This window comes from Phyllostomus hastatus, unplaced genomic scaffold (assembly GCF_019186645.2).
Source record: "Phyllostomus hastatus isolate PE091 unplaced genomic scaffold, TTU_PhHast_1.1 phas_contig_159, whole genome shotgun sequence".
In the NCBI taxonomy this organism is placed as follows: domain Eukaryota; kingdom Metazoa; phylum Chordata; class Mammalia; order Chiroptera; family Phyllostomidae; genus Phyllostomus; species Phyllostomus hastatus.
The window spans coordinates 2,385,767-2,410,713 of NW_025333640.1; the positions used below are offsets into that span (position 1 = coordinate 2,385,767).

At 52.1% G+C, this 24,947-nt stretch overlaps 1 protein-coding gene across 8 annotated transcripts; it reads right to left on the minus strand.

Moving 5' to 3' along the window:
• Positions 1-76: 76 nt before the first annotated feature.
• Positions 77-21,192, minus strand: SHD (Src homology 2 domain containing transforming protein D). 8 transcript variants are annotated; one of them, XM_045831738.1, is made up of 8 exons: positions 21,177-21,192; positions 6,319-6,535; positions 5,785-6,138; positions 4,176-4,281; positions 3,909-4,097; positions 2,803-2,926; positions 1,555-1,674; positions 77-497 (listed from the first exon to the last, which is right to left on the minus strand). In XM_045831738.1, exons 1-8 carry the CDS (start codon positions 21,179-21,181, stop codon positions 278-280), a joined length of 1,335 nt encoding a protein of 444 aa, XP_045687694.1. In that variant the 5' UTR covers positions 21,182-21,192; the 3' UTR covers positions 77-277. The 8 variants fall into 8 exon arrangements, with proteins under 8 accessions (XP_045687694.1, XP_045687700.1, XP_045687698.1 ...); XM_045831744.1 differs by lacking the exon at positions 21,177-21,192 and adding an exon at positions 7,306-7,390; XM_045831742.1 differs by lacking the exon at positions 21,177-21,192 and adding an exon at positions 7,062-7,163.
• Between the last annotated feature and the right edge of the window lie 3,755 nt (positions 21,193-24,947).

Below are 24,947 nucleotides of genomic sequence, written 5' to 3' on the forward strand. Positions count from 1 at the left end.
TTCCCTCTCCAAGGGTCGGTCTTCTTCATCCTTCCCAGGGGCTGGGATCCCGGCCTCCCAGAAAGGACGCTTGAAATACACAATAACTTATTTATTTTCCAGGCAGGAGGAGGACTTTCAGACACAATCCGGGGCCCTAGAACCCCAAAGGGGACCGAGAGGGAAGCCCTAATGAAGACCCAGGGCCTGGAAGGGTAGGCAGGCTTCCCCTTGGGCCTCCTCCAGGACTTGAAAGACCTCCAGCATTTGCAGCCAGTGCAGCCAGTGAATCTCAGTCTCACGGAGCCGGGCAGGGGGCAGAGGCTCCAGGGCAGGGGCTCTGGGTGACCACAGGGTACAGGAGGGCCAGGTGCTCAGCGCCCTGCACAGGCAGCGGGCGTGAGCTGTAGTGGAGCACCAGCTCGGGCACACTGGTGAAGGGGCCGCTGTGCTGCCCCAGCACCAACTGGTTCTCTCGGGTCCGCGCAAACTTCAGATGCAGAAAGCCCTGGCTGCTTCTGGGGAACAAAGTCACAGGGGGCCTTGAGCACTCCAGACAGACCCCAGCTCGCTCTCCACCCCTGAAACTACCCCCCACCATGGCCCCGAGCAGCCGGGGGCTGGCATCTCCAAATATTTCTGGTAAACAGCCAGTTGGTACCAAGGTGTTGGCTTGCTCCCCACAGCAGGAATGCCTTCTATGTTTGTCCCCTGTCAAGGCAGGCTGGGGGTCCTGCCAGGGGACGTTCCCTCCCCTGGACCACAAACTGCACTTTCTCTCCAAACCTCCTGACCCTGCCTGGCCTCCCTACTAGTGAACCCCCTGTCTGGGGTCCCTTTCTGTTCTCTCTGTCTCTGGTGGGTGGAATCATGGAGAACCCGGGGATCATTTCATCAACATCATTAATAGGAGTCAAGTACTTCCTGTTTCTGGGGTACTATTCTTAATATTTTTTATGTATTTTTTCCGTTTAATCATTGCAGTATTGCCATGAAGTTGATGCTGTTACCCTCCGTTCATAAACGAGGAAACCAAGGCTCAGAGAGGTTGAGCAATGCAGCTATGGTCACAGCTAGAAAGTGGTAGAGACTAGATTTGAACCTGCCTCCAAAGCCCTCTTCAGCCTTGGCCTTTTAGAAATCTCACAGTCAGAAGCCTAGTAGAATCTTAGGAGTGTTGTATGGTCAGACATGCTTAGAATCTTAAGCAGAGAAGCATGTAGAACCAGGGTCTCCAACTCAAATGCCTACAGGACCACTCAGATCCTGGCCCCAGAAAGACACAAATGAATATACTTTAACTTTTGGACTGGGGCATCTGGCTCTCCATCTCGCTGAAGTCCTAGATCTTCCACTCCATCTTCTTGCATACCTTCCATGACAGGGAGCTCATTCTCAGTAAAAATCTTGCCTGTGGTCTCCCTGGAAATCCCACTCACAGGTCCCATAAGTCTCATCCCTCGGCCTGAAAGCCCAGCCCACTAGCTGCTGGAACTACACCCCTCTGCTCCCACTGAATAAACCCAAAACCATGATACATGCAGTCCTGTGACCTTCTGTCCCTGAAGGTCTCACCTGAGGGACAGGGAACAGTCTTGGGGGCTGGTCTCACTGAGCCGCACAAGGTAGCTGCCTTCCTTGCAGAGCAAGAGGAGGTTCTCGGCATCTGCCCGGCTCAAAGGGCCGTGAAACCACCTGGGGTGTAGGGGCAGATGTCTCAGGAAGGGCACTCCCCTTCCAACACACCCCAGGGTCTGGTGCAGGCACAGCTGGTTAAAGGATTTTGACCTCCAGGCAATCCAAAGAAGAAAAGACCTTGAGTTTCTCAAGAGGAGCCTGGTTTTTGCAGGGCGGCAACAGAGCCCAGGTCAACGTGGAGGTGCTGTCAACCTCTGACAGTCACCCCTGATGCTGATCTCAGCCTCCCTGGGCCGGGGAGTTCAGCGCCCTCCCTAACTCCCCGACCTGAGTCACCTGAGTATCACTTTCATGACATTTGCCACAGCCTGTATCCCCACCCACCGGTACCCTTCGTTACTTAATATTTTTCTCTAAGTGCCTAAAGAGAGGTAGCAGTTGTGAGCAAGGTTTCAGAGACAGGTGAGCATCAGGGACTTCATGGCTGTTTGTACTGAAAGTAAATTGAAGAGCATAAACTTCTCACCCTGCGCTTCAGTATCCATTAGCCAGGTCTGTACCACCCACCTACGAGATCTAGGAATCACCGTGACATAAATACACCCACAGAGCTGGGACCTGGGGGCTTAGGGAGTCCCTCAAGGACTCCAGAGCTGGAGGGACACGGAGAAGACCCAAACCTTTTCAGTTTATGCACCTCACCCCTGTCCAAAGTTGGGATGTCCTCAAATCCTGTTCTTTCAAGTTCTATCCCAGTCTTGTCCTGGGGGTGAGAATGATTTCTGCCTCTTTGTTTTCAGGCTTATAAGCCCCACTCCAGTGAAGGAGGGAAGGAAATGCTCTTTTACTCTGTTTGAGCTAGGCACCAACTTGGGGGTTTTAAGACCAAGGCTCAGAGAAGTTAAGTGACTTGCTCAAGGTCATACAGCCAGGGAATACACAGCAGGATTTGAACCCAGAATCTGATGCCAGAGGGAAGTGTGACTCCATGTGATTCTGCTTTGCACCTAACTACGTGGTCTAGCACACAGCAAGGGCTGGTGCCCAATGATGATTACTGAAGAAATGAATGAAATGAATAAATGAATAGATTAAGTTCCTCTAGCCCCTGCTAGTCCCGGGAATCCGTAGCTGGAATGGGGCTGGGAGAGAGTCGACTCTTTCATCTTCAGTTTCCCCACTCACGGCTGTTTCTCCAGGGGCAGAGCAGGGTCCACACGCTCTGCGGGATGGGGACTTCTGGGCTGGGGTCTCCGGAGTTCCTTGGCAGGGCCGGGGGTCCTTTCCCACTCTGGACTGTCAAACTGCACTGGAAGGGGAGGGTTAGAGAGTACACGTTTAAGTCCAACCTACCTGGGAGGGGCGGAGTCGGGGTAAGCCAGTAGAATCTCAGTAGAAGGAGGCACCAATGGGATCCATGAGAGGAGGAGCTCGGCTTAGGGCTGGGGCAGAATTGGTGCAGGACCAACCAATTGGCCTTCAGAAGAAAGGGAAGGAGGCGGTCATCCATAAGTCAGGTGTCACAGATGGGCGGAACAGTTCCATGAGTGACAAATCAGAAAGCAGTAGGCGTGGCTAGAGTGGTGGCTTGCAAGTTCTGCCCCATTCCAGGCAAATCACAGAACCAGAAAACAACCTGCGATGTACAGATAAGTAAACTGAGGCACATAACCCGAATTCCCCTCCTAGCGATACAACTTATGGGGAAAATTGGGTTCGTACACCTCCTCCTGGTCCAAGCTATTTTATTTCTTAAAGCTGACCTTACTGTTACTCCTTTCATAGAAGAGGAAACTGAGATTCAGAGAGATTCAAGCTTACCCAATCTACCCGATGACAGCTACTAAGAAACACTATCTTCTCCCCAACAATTCCTAAGTAATTCAAGCACTTTATAGCATTCAATTTCCAAGCACCCATTTGGTAGGTATCATAATGACCCCCATTTTACAGGTAAGGAAACTGAGACTCAGGGAGATAAAATGATTTGTCCAAGAAGGGACACAAGCTCAGGTCTAGTCTGTCACCAAAGCCTTTCCCTGCACTATACTGAGCAGAATGTGTAGGTCCTATTGCACTCTAAAAGGTGTTTCTGTTTCCAAGGAAGATTAGTTTCTTCTGGGAAGAGAAACTTATGACTATCAGTTATTCACACTGTAGTGAGAATTAACAAATTACCAAAGTGGTTGGTAACTGGAGTCTACTTTATAAGTTGGAACAGGGGCTGGGACCAGAGCAGGAAACAGAGGGACTCAGGCATTTACAAGCCCAGGTCTGGGTTTGAGAAGCACCTGCAAATGCCTTGGAGATGTGGTCTTTCTTCCACTCCCAGGGCTGGTCATACTCATCCGCTGGCCGTTCATCTTCCTGGGGCAGCCGGCTCTGTCGAGGCTTCTGCCCTGAAAGAGGCTTGTTTCCTGGCTCCCCATCCTGCTCCTCATAAGGAGTGTCATACAGCTGCACTGCCCTGCAAGGCAGTTCTGGGAGACCAAGGGCACTGGTCAGATCCCACTCCCACCTGGGACCCTGTAGTCCTCCCCCAAGCCCTGCTTACTCACCACTCACAACCCGCTGGGCATCATAGGGTTCCATGTAGCCATCATCTGGGGGTGGCAGATGAGGCTGGGCATCAAAAGGGTCAGAGTACTCTGTGTCAGCTTCTGACTGGAGAGAGAAGGAAAGGAGGGGCACAGGCGGAGGGAGACCAAGCCTGACCGTGGAGACTCCCTGCTGGGTGATGGTACCCCCTCTGCCTTGCCCCCTCTGGGCCATCTGATGCATCCCCTCCCAGCAGCTCTCTTTGTTTGTGGGAGGCAGGAGGGGGGATTGTTGGGAGTCTACCACCCACAAATGTTTACAGACAGAAGCCAGCTTCCCCTGTTCTCCTCCTTCATACAGCTCTGATCCTCCCCGATATAGATCCTCTCGCCTCCCTCCTTCAATAGTTTTATATTTTTAAAGATTTTATTTAGCTCTGGCTGGTGTAGCTCAGTGGATTGAGCGCGGGCTGGGAACCAAAGTGTCCCAGGTTCGATTCCCAGCGAGGGTACATGCCTGGGTTGCAGGCCATGACCCCCAGAAACCGCACATTGAAGTTCCTCTCTGTCTGTCTCTCTCTCTCTCCCTCCCTTCCCTCTCCAAAAATAAATAAATAAAATCTTAAAAAAAGATTAGTTTAAAAAAAGATTTTATTTATCTATTTTTAGAGAGAGGAAGGGAGGGAGAAACATCAATGTTCAGTTGCCTCTCGAGCGCCCCCTACTGGTGAACCTGGCCTGCAACCCAGGCATGTGCCCTGACTGGAAACCGAACTGGCCACCCTTTGGTTCACAGGCCTGCGCTCAATCCACTGACCCACACTAGCCAGGGCCCCCCTTCAATAATTTTAATGTTTATCAGCTGTCAGCACTGTTTTAAATGGTTTACATATATTGACAAGTAAATATATAACACCCAGTAAGCGCATTATCTGCATTTTATAGATGAGGAAGCCAGTGCACAGAGAGGGAAAGTGCCTTACTCAGGGTCACAGAGCTAGTGTGAGGCAGGTTTTGATTCCATGCTGTCTTGACTTTCTGTTCCCTCCTCCCTCTCTATGTGCCATCAATCAAACACAGCCTCCCCTAACCCTCCCCAAAGCCTCCTCTGTCTCCGCTGAGGGTTTGCAGAGATCCCCTAAGAAAAATACTACAAAAAGCATGGGCCCTGGAGGCAGGTCTGGAGCTAGAGCCATGTGAGCTCAGACAAGTCGCTCCTCTTCTTTCCTGCGAGCCTCAGTTTCCACTTCTCTAAAATGGGAAGAATAATGGAGGGTGTTCAAAGACTTGTGGTGAGGATGCTTCAGTGCCCCATAGGGTGGGAATCCCTCAGGCCTGTTTGAGGAGGGTCCCTCCAGCTGCCAAGAGAAAGGGAAGCTGGGGGCAGGGGCGGAGGACAGAAGACCAAAGCAGGGCAGTCAGAGAGGTAGGTGTGACCAGCACGATACACTGACAAGGGACAGACATCAAACTTCGTCCAGCAGGTGAAGGACTGGGGAGTGTCTGGCTGGCACCCTGGCCTGTCCCTGAGGCCACACGTTAAATAGGTTCCCCAAAGTCCAGGGGCCCAGCCTGGCCCTCCCCACCCAGTCTCCTGAGGCCACCCAGCTTCCCACACTTAGCCACGAACCTCTGCCCCCGCACTGCCCAGCAAGACCTTGGCTCTGGCCACGTCCGCCATGTCGGCTGCCTCCACCTTGATGAGTCTGTGCTTGGGAGAGTCGTACTTGGAGTCCCCTGGGCCCGCGGGGTCCGGCTCCTGGCGGCTGTCAGCATCCTCATAAGGGTCCTCGAAGTCCAGATTCTTCTGCTCCAGGTAGGCCCTCAGGATGTCGCTTTCCGTGTAGTCGGGAGTGGGTGGCTGCGGAGGGGGCCTCCGACCGCCAAAGCTCAGGTAGTCCCGTAGCCACTTGGCCATTTGGCCCCGCGTCACCCCAAACCTGGCTACTGCCAGAGGAGGACGCACATGCCCTCTTCCGGGCCCCTTTCCACCGCAGAGCCCCCGGGGAGGAGGGGGAGGACCGGTGGAGAGAGGAGGAGAAGACCGAGGGGGGAGAGAAGGAGGGGGAGGAGGAAGATCAGGTGTGCCCCTTGGCTGGGCTCAGAAGAGGGTAAAAGGGAGAGAAAAGGGGGAGACGGAGGAGGGAGGAGGCGCAAAGCCCACCTTATCCTGGCTCTGGAAGAATCGCTCGCTGGGAAGGGGCGGCCCCGCAGGCTCCAGAACGCCGTTCGCGCGGCCGTCCGACCAGGGCGAGGGGCAGCCGCGGACGCGCGCGGAGTTTCCGCGGGCAACGAGGTCTCCGTGTGCGACTCGACCACCAGCCGCCTCCGGGAAGCTCCGGGATCCCTTCCGGGGGTCCGGGGGTCGAGGAGAGCGCCGCCTGCGGACGCCCCCAGCCCCGGCTCAGCCCGGACCCCTGGGTTCTCAGGGCAGAGGGCGGGCTCCCCCCGCGCCCCGCCCAAAGTGGGGCCGCCCGGGCAGCGACCCCGACGCGGAGCATTCTTCGCGGCGCTCCCGGCCGCTCCGCGGGGAGCCACAACCCTCCGGCCCCCAGCCCCGCCGCCGCGATCCGGCCCCAGCCACCGGCACAAAGGGAAATAAAACCTCCCGCAACCCCCCTTCACGTTTTCGAAGAGACTTGACCCTCCGCCGCCGGCGCGCTGCCCGGGGTGGGACTGTGCGGAGGGGGCGCGCGGGCGGACGCCCAGACCCTACCGGCCTCCGGCCGTGCCCGGGGCAGCGACGTCAGGGCCCCTCCGCCTCCCCCTCCGCGGCTCCCCCCACCGCTGCCCTCCTCCTGCGTTCCCCTCGGAGGTGCCTGAGACCTTCAGCTGTTCTGGGGAGGGAGGGGACCCGCTGCCCACGGAGGAAGGGGGGATCAGAGGCCGCGGCAGCTGGACACTGACCCGGCCGGTCGAGGCTGGCGGGGGCGAGCGAGGAGCGCGGGAGGAGGGAGCCGACACGGGCTGACCTTCAGGAGTGCGAGAGGTGCAGAGGCGGGGTGGGGAACGGGCGGGAGGGAGGTGGCAAATGGCCGGGAAATGGGGGGCTGGACTTGACCACCAGACGGGGCAAACTGACCAGCAGAGGGGGTGAGAGTGACCACTACTGAGGGTTGAAATTGAACCAGGATCCGAGGGCGAAACTGACCAGGAGATTGGAGGTGTGGAAATTGTTGCAGAGGTCACCGGCAGCGATATTGTCGCAGCTGACGAGAGGCAAGAGAAGGGACGGGATCTGGCTTCCCCTCCCCCAAGAGGGCTCTTCTCAGTACCCGGCTCCCCAGGGGGACTAATTGTAGGATGGGGAAGAGGGTTGGGGCAGCTGGCCAGGGAAAGGAAGATGGTATCTGTGTCTGGCTAGTGTCCTCAGCATCTGTCCCTTTGTGGCTTCTGGGGCTGGAGGCGGGGGGGCGGGGGGGGGGACAGAAATGAGAAGGGTCTCGCCAGACCGGGCTGCCTGCCGGCAGCTGCTGCTGTCCTGGGGCCAGGGCCAGGACGCGGAGAGGTTTGTGGGGGAGTGAGAGAGGCAAAGGGGGCTTCTGGCCACTTCCAGAATAAGTACATTTTTCTTTCCCCTTAAGAGGGGGCTTGCTCAGTCCCCCTAACATTGGAATGAGAGAGGGGTGGTCAGGAAGGATGGGACCCAGCCCTGTAGTGTGGTCAGGTGCCCATGGCTTGCAGGGGAGGGAGGATCAGACAGAAGTCAGCTGACTGCGCTGTGAGCTGCCCCTGAGAACAGTGCCCCCCCCCGCCCCGCCCCCGCTATGTCTATGCCATCTGCACCTTGCTTTCCTGGCTTGAAAAATGGGGCTTCTAATAGGAAACCCCCAAAGAACTAGAGGAAGGATTGCCAGAGGGAGTGAGTTTCCTGATGGGGAAACTGAGGCACATCGAAGCTGAAAGGCTTGCTCAGAGCCACCTTGCAGCTCTTTTCTCCCTGAACGCTATGATATGGCCTGACTTGGGGTGGCAGTAGAGGCCCACCAGAGTCCTGATGGAATCGGTGGTTCCCCATCTCCCCTCCACTGCTAGCCCCATTTTCCAGGTGGGAAAACTGAGGGCCAGAGCTGACAAGGCAAAGCAGGAGCTTGCTTCTCCGTGTCCTCCCCTATCTCACTTTGGCTGGGTCACCCAACACAAACCTGTTGAACTCAGTCCTCCCCCCTGAAGCATGTTCACTCACCAACCACCCCCCACCCCTAGCCGCCGCCAAACCCTGCCCACTCCGATCAGCGATCAGCGATCAGCGATCAGCGATCAGCGACAAGGCAGTCCCCCTGGGGACCGCCTGGCGGGTAATAGTCCTGTTTTCTGTCAGCCACCAGGTAATTCCGGGCTCGGCTCAGGGATGAGCTGATGACATATTTTATCAAATCCGAGTCCTCACCCTGTCAGATAAATACACGAGTCTGAGGTATAAATATTTGAAAGGGGCCCTCTAATTACAGTTTGTGTCAGGAATAGCAATGAGAGGCCCTGGAGGCAGAATCAAACGGCATTTGACTTCCCTGTGCTTTTGAGCTGGCTTCCCCTGGGGCTACCCCCTCCACCGCCAGGCAAGGCATGGGGAGGGGGTGTGGGAAGCAGCTGGAGGAGGCGGACTGGAGGAGAGCCAGGCTGGAGGTCCGGCGACCTTGAGGTGTGTCCTGTAGAGCCACATACCCTCCTGGGCTTTGGCTTTCTGATTGGAGTGGAGGGAGCCATGGAGCAATGCCTGGAGCGGGTACTGGGTGGACAGAGGCGAGGAAGTCCGTGGTCTGGGGTCCTGGGCTGAAGTGACCTCCCTTCCCCCAGCACTTCCCCTGAGCATTTCAACAGGGGCTCCTCCCACCTGACCTTGGTAGTGACCCGGGCAATTCTCCCATCTTTGATGTGGGAGCATCACAGCTAACCTCTGTTGAGCACTTATTGCCTGGCACTGTCTGAGGCACTTAAAAAAAAGATTTTATTTATTTAATATTAGAGAGGGGGAGGGAGGGAGAAAGAGAGGGAGAGAAACATCAATGTGTGGTTGCCTCTCAATTGCTCCCTACTGGGGACCTGGCTCACAACCCAGGCATATGCCCTGACTGGGAATCGAACTGGCAACCCCCTGGTTTGCAAGCTGGTGCTCAGTCCACTGAGACACACCAGCTAGGGCTGGGGCACTTTTTTTTTTAGATATAATTCACATACCTTACAATTTACCCACTTAAAGTGTACATTTCAGTAGGTTTTAGTATATTCAGAAGATTGTGTAACCCTCACCACTATCTAGTTCCAGAACATGTTATCACCCCAAATTTGGTGGTAATTTTTTATTCTCCCCAAATCTCCAGCCCATGGCAACCGTGAACCCACTCTTTGTGTCTGTGATTACGCCTGTTCTGGACATTTTACATAAATGGAATCACACGCTATCAGGCTTTTTGCATCTGGCTTCTCTCACTGAGTGCCACGTATTCAAGGCTCATCCGTGTTGTAGCGAGTGTCAGCACTTCGCTCCTTTTCATGGCTGAGTAATATTCCCGTGCATAGAGCAAGTAGGTGCTCAATATATATTTAAGGTGGATGGGAACTCAGGAAGGAGCCTGATGGGGACCCTGGCTTGGGGCTGTGCCTGCTTCTCTGTCCCCCCTGGGAAATCAAATATGGAGTGGGGGCGGGAGCCAAAGTACCAGGACAGAGGGGACGTGGTGGGGACGGCTTACTGCTGTTCTGATGGAGGAGCCATGGTCCTGCCTTAGGAGCTCCTGAGAGCAGGTAGGAGGGACAGTCTGTCCTCAGAAGCTCCTAGACACAGTCATGCCTTTCTTAACACACAGTCTGATGGGGAGACATGGTCTTGGCCTCAGAAGCCCCAATCTGATGAAGGGCACACGTGTGTGCCTTACTAGACTCTCAGTCTGAGCAGGTAGGCATGACCCTGCCCTCCGAAGCACCCAGTGTGACGGGGGAGGCAGGGCTCTGCCTTTGGGAGCTTCTACTCTGATGGGAGATCCATGTCCTGGCCCTGATGAAGACACAAACCCATCCTGCCCTTTGAAGTGCCCAGTTTGGTGGAAGGAGGAGACACGAGACATGGCTCTGGCTTCCAGGAAACCGGTCTGATGGAGGAGGCATGAGCCTGCCTCTAGGGATCCCAGTCTGACGGGAGAGGCATAGCCATGTCCTGATGAGTCTCCAACCCGATGCAGAGGCACAGCCCAGCTCCTGGAGACTCCCGGTCCATAGAGCTTGGTGATCAAAGGTGTAGCCTCGGAGCCTTGCAGTCTCAAGCCCAGGCCCTGTCCTTCGCTAGCTCAAAGCCCTTGGAGCCTGCCCTCCTCTGTAAAATGGGGCAGCGGTGGAGTGTGTGCCCGAGGGAGTGGGCAGGGAGCTCCGGTGTGGGGGGAGTTTGGTGTAGTGCCTGGCCCATGGTGAGGGCAGCCCCTCGTCTCCTTTGCGATGCCCGGGCTCAGCCAGGCTCCAGCTGCAGGGGCAGCCAATCTCTACCCCAGTCCCTCTGATCCGCTCCAGCAGCCAGGCAGTCCCCAGGGGAGTTGATGGAGATTCTGGATGAGACCTGACAGTTCCCGAGGACCAGATGACAGACATGGAGCTCATGGGAAAAGGGGACTGTCAGCAGCAGGGGGGAGGGTAGCCTCCAGACAGCAAGTGTGCGTGTGTGGGGGGGTGCTCCAGGGGAAGAGGGGGAAAGGCGGTGGTGTGGGGGTGGGGTGGGGTGGGGTGGGGAGCAGGCAGAGACCCAGGAGAGTCTGCACTCATGACAGCCCCTAAATGTGTTGCTGTCCCTCTGCTTGCTCCGTCCTGGAATCCCCCACAAGGAAATAGAGGCCAAGAGCAAAACTGCTCCCAGGTCTCGGGGTGGGAGGAAGAAGTGCAAAAGCCTGAGGGGAAGAAGAATTGCGGGGACACTGCCAGAGGCAGGTAGAGGGCTGGGGAGGGTGGTGGGGCATGGGCAGAAGCAAGGGCCTCCCTGGGCCTCAGCGCCCTCATCTGTGGATGCGGAGACTCCCACTCCATCAGGTCACAGACATTTACCGAACATCCATCGAGAGTCTGGATGGTCTTCAGAGCTGGGGACGTGCTCATCACCGTGACCCTTGCAGAGCTCAGTGTGGATCGCAGGGAGGGCCTGGCAGGTAGACGCTCAGGTAGCCCCCAATGACCCCAGCCTCCTGGTAGGGACACCCACGTACAACCCCCTCTACTCGCACGAGGCCGGGTCCTGAGGCTTGCTTCCAATCAGAGGAATGTGGCAGAGTCAATGCCACTTCCAGGAGACTTTTCCTGTGCTGGTTTTAGAAAGCCAGCGATGGTGAGAGAGGACCACACGCAGGGACTGGGGCAACCGCCGGCCAAGAGGCCATGTGTCAGGAACTGAATTCTGTCACCACATGCGTGAGCTTGAAAGCAGATGTTGTCCCGCTTAGGCCTTCAGGGGAGACCCCAGCCCTGGCTGACATCTCGATTACAGCTGTGAGAGACCCTGATGCAGAGGCCCTGGCAAAACCAAGGCAGACGCCTGTGGGTTTCAGCTGCTAACTTGGGATAATCTGTTATGTAGCACTAGATAACTCATTCAGGGAGAAACGGGCAGTAAACACACCTCCTTAAGGCACCCCCTCAGAAGTGTCTTACCCTGCCTTACTTCCATCATCGTTATCACCACCTCCAGTACCCAATTATTTTGTTTACATTTCATGATTATATTTAGGTATGTTTACTGTATGATATCCCCCATGTTCCAACAAGAATGACACCTTTATTAGTGGAGACTGTCTCTTTTTTTTCACTTGCTGTAGCCCCAGTGCCTAAAACAGAGCTGGGCTCATAGTAGGTGCTCAATAAATATTTTTCTTTTTTAATTATATTTTATTGATTATGCTATCACACTTGTCTGATTTTTCTCCCTTTACCCCCCTCCACCCAGCACCACCCCACTCCCTCAGGCAATGCCCCCATTGTTCATGTCCATGGGTCGTATGAATGAGTTCTTTGGCTGCTCCATTTCCTTTACTGTACTTTACATCCCCATGGCTATTCCGTGACTATGTATTTGTACTTCCTAATCCCCTCACCTCCTCACCCATTCCCCCAGAACCCCCACCGTCTGGCAACCATCAAAATGCTCTCCAAATCCATGATTCTGTCTCTGTTCTTCTTCTTTGCTTAGTTTGTTTTATAGATTCAATTGTTGACAGGTATGTATTTATTGCCATTTTATTGTTCATAGTTTTGATCTTCTTCTTCTTCTCAAATATGTCCCTTTAGCATTTCATATAGTAGTGGTTTGGTGATGATGAACTCCTTTAGTTTTTTCTTGTCTGAGAAGCTCTTTATCTGCGCTTTGATTTTAAATGATAGCTTTGCTGGGTAGAGCAATCTTGGCTGTAGGTCCTGGCTTTTCATGACTTTGAGTATTTCTTACCAATCCCCTCTAGCCTGCAAAGTTTCTTTTGAGAAATCAGATGAAGTCTTTTGGGAACTCCCCTGTAGGTAATTAACTTCTTTTCTCTTGCTGCTTTTAAGATTCTCTTTTTCTTTAACCTTTGGCATATTAATTATGATGTGCCTTGGTGTGGGCCTCTTTGTATCCATCTTGTTTGGGACTCTCTGTGCTTCCTGGACTTCTAGGTCTATTTCCTTCACCAAATTAGGGACATTTTCTTTCACTATTTTTTTAGTAGATTTCTAATTTCTTGCTCTTTCTCTTCTCCTTCTGGCCCCCCTGTGATGTGAATGTTGGACCGCTTGAGGATGTCCCAGAGGCTCCTTATACTACCCTCATTTTTTTTTCCTCTTTATTCTTCTTGTTCTGATTAGTTGTTTTTTGCTTCCTTATGTTCCAAATCATTGACTTGATTCTCGGCTTCATCTGTTCTACGACTGTTTCCCTGTAAATTGTTCTTTATTCCAATTAGTGTATCCTTCATTTTTGACTGGGTCTTTTTTATGCTGTTGAGGTCCTCACTAAGTTCCTTGAGCATCCTTATAACCAGTGTTTTGATTCTGAATCTGATAGATTGCTTATCTCCATTTTGTTTAGCTTTTTTTCCTGGAGTTTGATGTCTTCTTTCATTTGGGCCATGTTTCTTTGCCTCCTCATTTCAGCAGTCTCCCTGTGTTTCTATGTATTGGGCAGAGCTGCTTTGACTCCATATCTTGGTAGTGTGGCCTAATGTAGTAGGTGTCCTGTAGGGTCCAGTGGCACAGCCTCCACTGGCACCCAAGCTGGGTACTCAGTGTATGCCTTTCCTGTGGACTGAGTACACTCTCCTTTTGTAGTTGAGCCTTGGTTATTGTTGGCAGGTCAATGGAAGGATTTACCCAGGGCAGTCTGCTGCAAGGATTGACTGTGACCACTGACTACCACCCACTGCCCTCTGTGGAGGATCAGCTGTGCAGGGGCAGGATGGTGGTGCTCTGATGTGTTCTGTAGCTTCCCACTGGGTGCATCTGCCCTGGGGTTTTCCAAATGGTGCAGGGCATGGTCAGCCCCTACCTGTGTTCTGCCCAGGGCCACCCTGCCTGAGCTACAAAGCAGTCTGAGATGGCTGCTACTTGTGCTGGGTTTGGAGATTCCCAGGAGAAGCCAAGCTGTGAATCTAGGCTGGCTGCTGCTAGTGCTGCGCCTGTGGCTCACTGAGGCCAGCTGTTGCTTGTTTGAGAGGATTTAGGAAGTTGTGAAGCAGGAGCTATAATCAACCATTCATATGGAAAAGTAGGTTGGGTGGGCCCATAAGTTGGGTCGGGCAGAGTCTCTAGGGATCTTCAAGGCAGGTCAAACAGTGTTAGCCAGGTTGATGGAGTCTCAGATGTGGTACCCGCTTACTGGCTCTGTGGCTCTGCGGAGGGAGGGTTCAGAAAAGGAACAATGGCCTCCACTTGCCTTGATGCCAGACACTTCAGTTTCTCCCAGTATGCCACTGGTGCCTTTCAAGCTGCTACCCCAGGGCTGGAGCTCAGAAGGAGTGAGTCTGAGTAGGTGAGCCTGTGTGTGGGTTCTTTAAGAGGAACTGCTTGGACTCCAGAAGTTTCTTCCCCTTACTCAATCCCCACTGGTTTTCGCAGCCAGAAGTTATGCGGACTTATCTTCCTGGCACTGGAACCCTGGACCGGGGATGGCTGCTATGTGACTGGGACTACTTACTCCTGAGATATCCCTCCCAAATTTTTATCCACTATATGTGGGTGAGGGACCAGCCCATTCCATGTTTCCACACCTCCTACCTGTCTGGATGGATGTGGTTTCTTTAATTCCATAGTTGTCAGACTTCCATTCAACCTGATTTCTGACAGTTTGGAGTGATGGTTGTTCTATATTTTAGTTGTAATTTTGATGTGGTTGTGCAAGGAGGTGAGCCATGTCTGCCTACGCTGCCATCTTGACTGGAAGTAATAAATATTTTTGTGAATGAGCAAATGGATCTATACACTTGCATTGGGAAGCTGAACAAGCGAGTTTGTATAAAGAGCTTAGCACACAGTAAGGCCAGTGCTAAGTGCTCCACCAGTGTTAGCGGGTGTTATTCCTTGTTAAATGGACCCCAGGTACTCCATCCACTGTGTCACACTGAGGAGAAGGAAGCTGGTCCCTTTCCTAGAGGTGACTGAGGCCAGCAGAGCTGCAGGGATGGTGTGGGCTTAGAAAGTGGAAATGGAGCTGTCTTGGCCACCTTCCCCTGGAGGCCGTGGGGAGCAGAGCCGGGTGACCCACGCAGGGACTGGTAAGCTTGCTTTATCAGCACGTTTGCTTGGTGAGCCACGGAGTGTCTATTGTAACTGCTCAACTCTGCCACTGGAGAGTGGGAGAAGTAAGCATGTTATGCATGCAAATATGAGAACCAGTGTGCCAATAAAACTTTATTTACAAAAACATGGGCCAGGTTTGGCATGGGCTGTTTTTGTAAATAATGTTTTAGAATGGTGTTAGGTTAATAATTAATAATAGTAAGTAAAGAATAGTAACAGTTGATGTATGCACACAGCAAAAATTGTGGTGGATCAATAATGACAGTAGTACCCTGACCGACGTGGCTCAGTGGGTTGGGTGTTGCCCCACAAAGTGAAAGGAAGCTGGTTCGATTCCCATCAGGGCACCTACCTGGATTGTGGGCCAGGTCTCCAGTTGGGGATGTGGGAGAGGTAACCGATTGATATTTCTCTCCCTCTCTTTCTTCCTCCCTTCTCCTCTCTCTAAGAAATAAACAAAATCTTTAAAAAAATAAAAAGAATGACAGAAGTACAGGCAACAGTCTGAAAGAATGAATGGAAGTGCACCAGAGAAGCCTCACCTGCCCTTCCCCCCCATCTTTTTTCACAACTCCTTAGGCTGAACGACTTGTTCCAACCGGGAGTCTCTAGCTGGGCCGAAGCCCAGGCAGAGTTCACAGCACTGGGCTGGGGAAGTAAGCCTGGCGTGCCGGTCAATAATTCACAACGGGATCCCTGGCTTGGGGCAGTGCCTTGCAGCATTCACCGATTTCTGTGGTGGTATATACTCCTGTTGCGGCTCATTTTCAGGCACAAATGTCATGCTGCTGAGTGCAGGGCTGAGAAAGGCTCTGCCCCACGTGTCAGTTCTCAGCAGCTTCTGGGTCAAGTGGGCTGCCGCTCGCCCGCCACCGTCGGGGCTCCCACACCAGGACCACAGGTCCCGCCTCTGCAGCCTGTGGAGCAGTGATGTCAGGCCCCCCAAGTCCTCATCGGAAGCCCTGGTTGGATCCCAGGTTGCCTCATCGGTTGCCTCTTCGTCTGTTGTATCTAAGCAGGAAAATTCTCGTAGGGAAGTGGGCCCCAAAAGGGGAGGTTTTCATCCCCAAACTCTGACAGTGGAAAACACAAAGCATCATTATCAAATACCAAATGAAAGGGGGTGAGAGAGAGAGCGGAGGGTTGATGTCAGATACCCTGGGGGGGGGGGGGGTGCGAGAGAAGAGAAGGCTGTGAAGGGGTTGGGTGAAGGCACAGAACCTTCACCTAGAAAGTACGGAGTGGGAGAGGGTTATACCAGAGCTGAAACCAGCGACTTCGAAACAATGTGAGTTGGGGAACCAGACTTACGGGCTATATAACCATATTAGCTATCAATTGCTGGACAACAAACATCCCACTTCACATACTAAACAAAACACATTAATCTCATGGATTCTGAGGCAGGAGTCCAGGACTGGCTGAGTTGCATGGTTCTGTGCCCCCTCCTCAGACCCTGGCAGACAGAAGATGCCCAGACCAGGTGGGCGGGTTCCTTTCATTGGTCCTAGATGGTTTTGTGGCAAGAAGGGAGGGAGCCAACCAACCAGGGGTGGGTGGGCTCACCCACATGCCCAAAACATGTCCAACGTTTGCAGGACTGTCCAAGAGAGGATGGCAAAGCCAGCTGGAAGCAGCTCCAGCGATACTGCACCCCTGAATTCCATGCCAGGAGGGTAGCAATGTGAGCTGGGGACCCCAAGGTCAGGAGGACTGGTGGTTCGGGAGACAGAGAAACCGAGTCCCGTGGCTGAAGCCCTTGCTGTGCTCTCCAGCCTCAGAGGATGTTCAAGATTGTCTCTGGCTGCGACTCTTGGTGCCAAGGCCTCCTCCACAGATGGCTGGCTGGACCCGGACCTGGGGAAAGGCCTGGGTGGGGCACAGTCAGTGTCCTCTGTGCTGGGTACACACACACCTGGCTCAGAGAGGCGGTGACGGGAGTCCAGGGTGCAGGGTCAGCCACTGCTCTGTTCTTCCTGGCGCCTGGGGGGAGGTGAGATCTGGCCGACCACACCTTATCCCTAAAGCCCATCTCTGGACAGTTCCAGAAAGGAGAGTTAGAGGGGTTGATCATCATTTCTGCCTGTTCCCAGAGGATATGCGAGCAGCCCAACCTTTCTGGAAAACTCCTGGCAGGACCCATTGAAATTTCCCCTGTGCGCTCCTTGACCCAGCAGCTCCACTTCTGAAAGCTAGCGGATGGAAACCCCCACCCAGGCAGGCAAAGGCGCCTGTGCCAGGCTCCAAGTCTAAACCCAAAGCCACGTAGATGATGATTAAGAGGGGCAGAGCTTGGCTTCACCACTCACTCACGGCTCGGTGGGTTCTGGGCAAGTGGTTCCCTCTCTGGGCCTACATCTCCTCATCTACTAAGTGGGTGATAACTGCACTGATGACAGTGGCTCCTGTGCACAAAGGGCCCCTACCACTGGGCCCTCCCTGGAGCTGCCGCCCAGATCTGCTTCTTTCACCGAAACACAGCCCCACAGCTGCCAAGGGTGCCCATGATCCCCTCCCAGCTCTCCACCCTCCTCTTGGCCTTTGGTGCCTGTGGGTGCTGGGGGGACATAAGTGGGTGCTCTTTCCCAGATTCCGTCCTTTCAGTGGCCTCCTTGCTCCTAGCCTCCTGCTGAACCACAACCATCCCCAAACCCCCTGCTGTGCTGACCAAATGTCTCTCCAGCTCTAAGATCTTCTGTGGCTCCCTATTGCCCTAAACTTTGTACTCAAGGTCTCTGCCCATCTTCCATCCTGCACACCCTGTGCTTACGTTGGCTAAGTCACACATGGCTTCTCATCTTCATACCTTCACCCAAGTCATTCCTCCTCCTGGAGCGCCTCCACTGGCCTCTAGTTCGGTTGGTGAACTCCTACTCATCCTTCAATACCCAATGCAGGTATCTCCTCCCCAGGAAGCCTTCCTCACAGTTCAAGCTCAAGCGAGTGCTGCACGTCCGTGACCGCAGCAGCCTCTATTGCCTTACCAACCGCCTCCCCGACTGTGCACGGGTTCCTGTCTCGTTCACTGCTGAATCTGCAGTGTCTCAAATGGTTCTTTTTCTTTTTCTTCAAAAGAAATTATTTATTTTTTTAGAGGGAGGGGAAAGGAGGTAAATAGAGAGGAAGAGAAACATCGATTAGCCTCTCAAGCACACCCCAATGGGGGACTGAACCCACAACCCAGGCATGTGCATGGACTGGAAATTGAACCAGTAGCCTCTTGTTTTGTGGGACAACACCCAACCCACTAGCCACACTGGCCAGGGCTTTTTTCTTTTTTTTAAATCCTTACCTGAGGATATGTTTATTGATTTTAAGGAGAGAGATCAATGTGAGAAACGTTGATTGACTGCCTCCCACACGCCCCCTGACTGGGGACTGAACCTGCAACCTGGGCGTGCATCCTGAGCAGGGATGAACCCGCAGCCTTTCGGTGCACAGGACGATGCTCAGCTACCTGAGCCGCCCAGCCGGGGCTCGAACAGTTCTCAAGACAGAGTAAGTGCTCAAGCAAGGTGTCTAGGAGGATGAGGGGAATGGAAGCCCACTTTGGGGACTCGTTAGGGGGGCCGAGGGGGCTCAGGACAGAGAGGAGCGGTAGACCGATTTTCCAGCATTAATCCTGCAGTATCGTTTGAACCCTGTTTTTACCATGCGCGTATATGTATATATATGAATAAAATATATATGCAAGCTTATGTACATTTTTGTATATTTCATATATGTACATAAATGGCGTTATTGCCTCTCCTGAAATTCTTCACCAGAAAGGCCAATTTATAATATTTTGCCAAAGTTCATCCAGTCTTTAAAATCTAAATATATACTTAACTTTACAATTCAGGTAAAAAAAATCATTCTCTGGTAAGAACCCAAAGGCCCACCAATGGGAGAGTGGATAAACAACACGTGGTCTACCACACATGGAATATCACTCAACCTCGAAAGGGAGGCGAGCTCTGACACAGGCCACAACGTGGGTGGACTTTGAAAACACGACTCTCAGCGAGACAAGCAGACACGCAAGGCCAGCTGGGTGTGATTCCATTTAGGTGACACATCCAGATGATCCACAGAGACAGAAAGTGGGTCACCGGTTGACAGGGGCTGTGGGAGAAGGATGGGGAGTGGCTGCTGGCAGGGACAGGGCCTGTGTTTTGGGTGATGAAAATGTTCTGGAATTAGGTAGAGGTGGTAGTTTAATACATTGCAAATATACTAAAAACCACTGAATTGTGCACATTAAAAGGGCAGACTGGATGTTATGTAGATATATCTCAATAAAGCTGTTGTTAAAATGGTAAATTACCAAAAGATACACTTTTTTACTGTGTTTTTATTTATTTCCAAAGATTATTTATTTATTTCTCTCTAGAGAGTGGGGAAGGGAGGGAGAAAGGAGAGAAACATCACTGTGCCGTTGCCTCTCACGCACCCCCTACTGGCAACCCAGGCCTGTGCCCTGACTGGGAATCAAATCCGTGACCCTTTGGTTCACAGGTCCACACTCGGTCTACTTAGCCACACCAGCCAGGGCTTTCCTATTTTTAAAAAAGATTTTATTTATTTATTTATTTATTTAGTTAGTTAGTTAGTTAGTTAGCTAAGAGAGAGGGGAAGGGAGGGACAAAGTGAGGGTGAGAAACATTGATATGTGAGAAAAACACCAATTGATTGCCTTTCACACAGCCCCATCTGGGAACCTGGCCCACAACCCAGGCATGTGCCCTGACCAGGAATCAAACAGGTGACCTTTCAGTTTGTGGGACGACACCCAACCCACTGAACCACACCAGTCAGGGTTCAAATCTGATTTTCTAATCAAAGGAAAAAAAGCTCCTAGCAAAAATATGCTTGAATAGTACAGAAGTATGCGAAGAAGAAATTATAAGCTTTCTTTGTCCTTCCCCCAAATCCTTAATACCACACTGGAGTGACAACTCAAGTAAAAGTGTGACTGTTATTGGCTATATCATACTCCCCTGTGCAGTGGTTTTGTTCATCAGGTCCCCTATTATTGTATATCTAGTTTGCGTCCAGCGTTTTTTTTTTTTTTTTTTTTTGTCTTTATAAATAATGCTGCTACAAGCACCTCCTCTAAACTTTTGTTTCCCAGCGGTAAGGTGAGATGGGGCTCCTAGATTTCATACACGAAGGTCGCACCAGGAGGAAAGCCACAGGGAATAACAAGGCGGAGCTTCCAATACCTGTTCCACCTCAGCCCCTCCTGTTGAGCCCTGCGCTCCCCACTCCCCGGCCCAGCACGCCAGCCTCCCAGCTGTCCCTATGAACAGGCCCAGTTTGATTCCACCTCTGGGCCTTCGTCCTTGCAGTTCCCACAGCCCATGACTCCCTTCATTCTCAGACCCACGCTCCACTGGCACTTCTGACGTTTCCTGGACCATCCTGGCTAAGCACTCTCCCTCCCTGCGGCCCATCCAGTCAATCTCTCCTGACTGATTTCCATGTCCCACGTATGCCTACGGTGAACATGCTTGAGAACTTCTTTCTTATCTCCTTTCTCCATCAGAGCGTGGGGTGCACGGAGTCAGGGACTTTGTCAGTCTTGATCCCTACGACATCCCTGGCACCCAGACTAACCCTGGGTACACAGCGAGTACCTAATAAATGACTGCTGAATAAAAAAGAATGAGGGAAGGAGAGAAAATAAACAGATCAACAATATGTGAACACACACTGAATTTCACTGAACAAAGGTGTCTTTTATTGTCAGGTATTTCTGATTTCAAATTATGCTGAAACGTGAAAAACTATGAGGCTTAGAACTGGTAACATCGGGTAATTCAAAAGTGGGGTGAAGGACGAGATAAGAGCACGGTGAAGGGGAATGATGGATGGGCTAGATGGGGGACCAGGAGGAGCTCTCTGAGGGGCTGAGATTTAATCCAAGACCCCAAAGGTGAAGAAGAGCCAGCCATGTGAGAGCAGAAGAAGAGTGTTCTGGGCAGAGGGAACAGCTTATGCAAAGGCCCTGAGGCAGGAACGACCATGGCTGCTGGAAAGGGTGAACGGATATACAGGGCCCCTCTCCGTGCTCACTCTGTTACTGCCAATGATCAAGATCTCGAGGCAGATGCTGACTGGGAGCTCTGAGAGGGCAGGGAGATTAGTACTGAATGGTGAAAAAGCAAGGCCTGGAGCAGTCACTTGCTCACTGGGTCCATGTCTGAACCAATGCCGGCAATAAACCACTCTCTGTGGACTCCGGGTGTCGGGTCTGTCTGTCACAACTGGTATAGGAAGCAAAGTGGGGACACTCACCTCATGTTGAAAGGGACCACCAATGGCACCATGTACTGCCTGCTGGTCTTTGGGGAGCCTGAACTTGGGATCTTCGATGGGTCGCAGTGGGGCGGGCAGCATTTCTGTGGGGAGGAACAAAGTGTTAGTGAGCTGCTTTCAGACACAAGGTTCGGCCAGGAGTAGAGGGAAGGGCCTTTGGGAGCTGTGTTGGGGTCCCCAAGCCTACCCATGGGTTCAGTGATTTGGTAGGAGGACTTCTGGGGCTCAGTATATAGTCACACTCAGGGCTACTATCTGTTACAGCAATAAGTTACAGAGAAAATCAGAAAAGGGAAAAGGCCCTGGGGCAGGTCCAGGAAGACCAGGTACAAGCTTCCAGAGTCTTCTCCCAATAGAGACACACAGGACACGCTCAATCCCCCAGCAATAAGTTGTTACAGGTGTGAAATGTTGTCTCCTAGAGACCTAGTGCCCAGAGTTCTCACTGGGGGCTGGTCATGCAGGCACCTCCGCCCAGCACAGACCCAGATTCCAGACTCCAGGAGGAGAGCAGGTGCTCAGCATGAACTGCATTGTTTGTACAAACAGTTTAAGCTCAGGGTGGGGCATCCTGAAATTCAAGTCCCCAGATGCCAGCCAAGGTCCAACTTGGTAAGCCGGCCTTTCTAAGGGCGGCAGCCTCAGACCTGCTGCCATGCTTAGAAAGGTTTCTGCACAGGACCCTGAAATGGGAGACAGGGAAGGTGGGTTTGGATCATGAAAAATAATTCCACCAGATAATTAGAAAATAAAGCACTTAGTGTTTTGAGCACCTACTGGGTGTCGGGCACCACATAGAGCACTTTCTACTGCTTTCAAAATCTCTATGAGACAGAGAGTGGTGTACCCATTCTACAGAGGAAGAAACTGAGTCCTGGCACTCGGTCACACAGCATGAGTAACAGAGCCAGGATTCGTACCTGGGGACAGGACTTGGGGGTAACAGTGTAGTACAGCAATTAGGAGCATGGGTTAGGGAACCAGGGGCCTGTCACCTCCCACACCCTGGCTATAACATAACCTCTCTGGGCCTCAGTTTCCTTATCTGAATGGATATTACCCATCCACTTGTGAGGATTTGATCAGCACGGCACTTAGTGCAGAGCCTGGCACAAAGAAATACCTACCAGTGCATTATGGAAATAGATGGCTCCCAGTAGGATGCTCAGGGTGAAAGGACTGTCAAGGCCATGAGGTCCCACACGCTGCGCTGCAATTGAAAAAGGCTGGACTGCATTCCTAGCCTAAGTGTTTCAAAGATGAGGGCATCGTGTCACAGGAAAGGACATCAGCTAGGCCTCAAACCTTGGGCTACTGGAAGTCAGTCCTAACATCTTGGATTCACACACTCCCGGGCCTGGGAGCTCACTCTCTTTCTGGGAGCATACATTCTTCTGTGGGGTGAGGACAGGCGCTCAGAATTCCAGAACTCTTTTCCTAACACTGAATCCTACGTTCCAAGACCCCCTCCACTCCAAAGCATTGGGTTTGCACAACAAGTCGAGAAAAGAAGCTGAGGGGCTCTGTGGCCAAATTTTAACTCCTTCTAGGAAAGCGATTGGCTAGAAACCCTAGGGAGGGCGGGCCTTAGCAGAGTCGCGCTCCTGAAAAAGAAAAGTGTAGCAAGTAATACAAAATTTTAAAGAGAGCCCGGCCCCCTAGGGTAGCGATTCTATAAAACCCAATAAGGGGAAGCGAATGGGTAAATATTCCAAGATAGCTCCGCCCCCCGCCTGTGATTGGATATATGCTGGGGGAGGTTTAGCAAAAGCCCACCTTCCGCCAAAAGAGATTGGGGTGGGAGCCCCGCCCCGCAGAAGGCTGATAGGGGAGAAGATAAAAGGTTGCAGTAGGAGAGCGAGCATTGGAAGACCACGTAGGTCAGAGCTCCGAAATACATCCTGGATGAAAAGCCCTAGGCGTCCAACACTTACGTTTAAAACTTTCCACTCCGACGTCTTTGCCGTCTATTTTTCTCAGAAATAGGAGAAAACGGATTAGGGTCGATATTTACCGAACTTCCCCGGCCGTCCCTTGTATTTCCGGTACTGTCACTTCCTGCAGCCTCCAGTATTGGCTGTGGTAAACACAGCTTGCTTTTGTCATTGGGTCCTATACCTGCCCTTTAAAATCTCAATGGGTAGTCTTTTCTCCCCAGTCATAACTGTGGTGGCTTGCAACAAAGGTCCCAGGGCCGTCTGGATTTTGAGTGTGCCCTTAGAAGTCAGCAGCCGCTTGTTAAAAGTTCTTCATGACACGATGTAGCTGTTGGTCGCTGTACTCCCTGTTGTCCATTCTTTTTTTTTTCTTTCTTTTAAACAACATATTTTCCAGGGCAACTTTCTGCCACGTTATTTATTTATTTATTTATTTATTTATTTATTTATTTATTTATAGAGAGGGGAAGGGAGGGAGAAAGAGAAACATCAATGTGTGGTTGCTGGGAGTGCGGGCGGTGGCCTGCAACCCAGGCATGTGCCCTGACTGGGAATGGAACCTGCGATGCTTTGGTTTGCAGCCCGCGCTCAATTCATTAAGCTACACCAGCTAGGGCTTGTTCATTCTTTTATTCAGCAAAGAAAACGCTCAGTGTTAGGCTCTTACCCTGTGTTCTGGCCTCTGGGAACCCACACATTGTCCCTGTGTTGCTCCCATGGGGATGGGGCATGGTTCCCATAGGCTACACATGTCACTGGTTAGAGAGTACCCTGGTCAGCCCGCCCCAAGTTTATCTTGAATCACAAGCAAAGACTCTAAGACCAGGCTGCAAACCCACCTCCCCGCTCCACACACACTAGTTTACAATGACCCCCCATGCCCGGCCGCATTGTCCCTTCAAAAAGGAAGTCCTACCGCATTCCTTCCCCAGCCTCCTTCCTTCCTTTTATAAATGTTGTGTGTCAGATATATGCTCAGTCACTGGAGACACATCAGAGAACAAGATGTGATTTCTGCCATCAAAGGGATCACTGTCTCTCTGGTGGGACAGATGGACAATAAACACACAAAAAGGACAATTAGGCTTGATAAATAGTCTGAAGACAAAACAGGATAACTAGGAGAAGTGACAAGGAGCTGCTTGAAATGGTGTAGGAGTTTCCTATGGCTGCTGTAATGAATTACCACAAGCTCAATATTTTTTAAAAAGATTTTTCATTTTATTTTTAGAGAGAGGGAGAAGGAGGGAGAAAGAGAAGGAGAGGAAAATCAATGTGTGGTTGCCTCTAGCACACTCCCTACTGGGGACCTGGCCCACAACCCAGGCATATGCCCTGACTGGGAATCAAACCAGCTACCCTTTGGTTCCCAGGCTGGCACTCAGTCCACTGAGCCACACCAGCCAGGGCTGTGAGCTCAATGTCTTAATGCACATCTATCAGAGTTCTGGAGGTCAGAAGTCTAATATGAGTGGCAGGACAGGTTCCTTCTGGAGGCTCCAGGGGAGAATCTGTTACTTTGACTTTTCAGCTTCTAGAGGTGCCTGCAATACTTGGCTCATGTCTCCCTATCACCTTCTATCTCTCCCTCTGAGTTCCTGCCTCCCTCATATAAGGATCCTTGTGATTTTCCTTAGGCCCCTCCTTGATGCTCATTAACTTAATGAAAGATCATTAAAATTTAAATTAAGGAGTCTCGCCCTGGCTGGTGTGGCTCGGTGAAATGAGTGCTGGCCTACAGAACAAAGGCTCACTAGTTCGATTCCCAGTCAGGGCACATGCCTGGATTACTGACTAAGGGGCATGTGAGAGG

What these genes read in the sequence shown, in the direction of transcription:
- SHD (XM_045831738.1), bottom strand. An exon ending in TGCCCAGCGGGTTGTGAGTG is followed by an intron (nt 4,098 to 4,175) that starts GTGAGTAAGCAG and finishes TTGGTCTCCCAG; the next exon opens with AACTGCCTTGCAGGGCAGTG. An exon ending in GACTGTTCCCTGTCCCTCAG is followed by an intron (nt 498 to 1,554) that starts GTGAGACCTTCA and finishes TTTGTTCCCCAG; the next exon opens with AAGCAGCCAGGGCTTTCTGC.